A 2325-nucleotide genomic window follows, 5' to 3' on the forward strand; every position below is an offset into this window, starting at 1 on the left:
CTCTTGCTCATACTCGCCTCCTTCTCCAATTCCTGCTTCCTCATCTGCTGACCCGGCTCTCCTCAACTTCGCGACGTCCTCGCCACCTCCTCCGCCTGTCAGCTTCAGAAGATGAAGGAGCTGCGTGCGGTGTACCCCGACAAGCGCGTTTACACCCAGCAGGTCGGTCCCGGCTGCTGTTTCGGCGCTTTGGCCCTCATGCTGCGCTTCTACTTTGAGGTTGGTCATCAGCACGCCGCCGCCAGCCGTCCCGTGTCTGCCATCAAGACGCGCGTGTGTGTGTGTGTGTGTGTGTGTGTGTGTGTGTGTGTGTGTGTGTGTGTGTGTGTGTCAGGAGTGGGACTACGCCTACGTGCACAGCTTCTACCACCTGTCGCTGTCCGTGTCCTTGGTGCTGCTGCTGCCCAAGAAGAACCGCTACGCCGGCTCGGGCCGCAACGCCGCCAGGCTCAGCTGCTGGACGCTGTGTTGCTGTGTACGTGGCCCCCTTTTTAGATTAAAAAAAAAGGAAGGCGGGGGAGGGGGATGGGGGCGGGGGGGGCGATTGGACAGGCCAAAGCGCTGCCTCATCCAAGAGTCGCGCTTCGGTGTCTCCTGGCACCCTCCTCCTCCTCCTCCTCCCCCTCCCGCTTCCTTCTCCTCGCTCTTCATCCTCACTTCCTCAAGTCCTGCACGTCATCTTCACCTCCCGCCTCCTCCTCTCCTCCTTTTCATCCTCAATGCTCCTCTCCCTCCTCTTCAGGCCCTCACTTCCTCTTCACCTCCTGCGCCTCTCCTCTTTCCTTTTCCTCCTCCCGTCTCCTCCTTCGGACACTTCCTCCTCCTGGCCCGTTTCCTCCCCTTCTTCATCCTCACTCCTCTCTCTCTCCTCCCGAACTTCGCTTCTTCCTCAACTTGTCCTTCATTTCTCCACTCCCCTCGCCTCTTTCTCCTGGCCGATTCCCCCCCCCCACTCCGCTCCTCCTGTTCATCTATCTGCAGTCCTCCATCTCCGCTTCACTTCCCTCCTGCTTCCTTCTCTGCTACAGCATACTTGTGCCCCTCTGAATCCTCCTCTTCTCCAAATGTGGCCTCCTCGTGGCTCCTCACTTCATTGAGGAGCCACGAGGAGGCCTCTTCCTCCTCACACCGCCTCCCCCCCCTGCACTTCCTCTTCACCCAGCTCCTTTTCCTCCTCTTCCTCCTTTTGATCCTCTTCCACCGGCTCCTCAACGACTGCACTTGCTCTCGGTTTCTCTCCTCTTCCCCACGCCTCCTCTTCATCTCTTCCTCCTGCTCCCCCTGACGTACCGTCCGTGTCTGGGCCCGCATCCGCAGAGCATGTCACCGGCCTCCTACAAGGAGAAGAAAGACACGCCGGAGAAGAAGGACGCGCCGGAAAAGAAAGACACGGGGCGGAAGGGGAAGAAGAAGAAGAAGACGGCGACGTCAGCGTGCCGCTCGCTTCTGAACGCCTTCGCGGCGTCCGAGAAGACGCCCGCGTTGCCCACGTTCTCCCCGCCGCCTTGCGCGCCCGTCAAAGGCACCGCCATCAGCAAGCTGAAGGAGATGAACGGATGGAAGTAAGGCAGGGAGAGCCAACGAGGGAAGGCACGCGAGGCCGACATTTCTTGTTCAGCTGTTGGAACGTTTAAGGTGCAGCAGGGGAAGGAAAACAAAATGGTGGCTGAGCGCGCGCGCGCGCGCGCACACACACACACACACACACACACACACACACACACACACACACACACGTGCACAACCACCCCAGTAAAAGTGACTGGCGAGTCAGTGAGAGTAGCAAACATCTCCAAAATGGATAAATTGTCTGCAATGAAATGTTTCTCCGGGGAGACGGACGGACAGCCAAACGTCAGCCCGCCCGCCCGTCTGTCTGATTGGCGGACTTCCTCTTGTGCGCGCCAAGACTCTTGATGAGTTCTGGACGCCGACCATCTTGTCGGCCTGGCACAGGAGCAGCAACGTGGGCGCGTGCGGGTGTTTTTGTTGTACCCCCCCGTTAAATGTCTCATTTCTGCCGTTAATTTACGCATCTCGGGGGAGCTTTTCGGATTTTTACATCCTCGGAGCACGAACGAGAGGGCCGCGACGTTCCGGCCACCGCCGCCGCCGCCGCCGCCGCCGCGCATGTCCCCCGCCCCACGAAAGAAACTGAGACCGAACGGTGAGCCCGCACGTGCGCAATCACAGTGTAGCATTACGTCAGCTCTGTCAGATGAGGTCGGTGTCTCCCGTTCCAGACGAAAACTTCACATTTCCCCGCAAACACTTGTCTCGGGCACGGCAGCGCTGCGGTTTGGCTCCGCTCACTCCCCAAACATT

General features: G+C 59.4%; 1 protein-coding gene across 1 annotated transcript in view; it reads left to right on the forward strand.

The window, feature by feature from the left end:
• mymk (myomaker, myoblast fusion factor) overlaps positions 1–1670 on the forward strand; it is a 3185-nt gene extending 1515 nt beyond the window's left edge. The window contains exons 4-6 of the mRNA XM_019884666.1: positions 103–219; positions 335–475; positions 1318–1670. Of these exons, the coding sequence (XP_019740225.1) occupies positions 103–219; positions 335–475; positions 1318–1566 (507 nt within the window). The 3' untranslated portion in view covers positions 1567–1670. The remainder of the gene's footprint in view (positions 1–102; positions 220–334; positions 476–1317) is intronic.
• The last annotated feature ends 655 nt before the right edge of the window (positions 1671–2325 follow it).

The sequence above is a fragment of the Hippocampus comes genome, unplaced genomic scaffold, assembly GCF_001891065.2.
Source record: "Hippocampus comes isolate QL1 unplaced genomic scaffold, H_comes_QL1_v1.1 scaffold318, whole genome shotgun sequence".
NCBI classification, from domain to species: domain Eukaryota; kingdom Metazoa; phylum Chordata; class Actinopteri; order Syngnathiformes; family Syngnathidae; genus Hippocampus; species Hippocampus comes.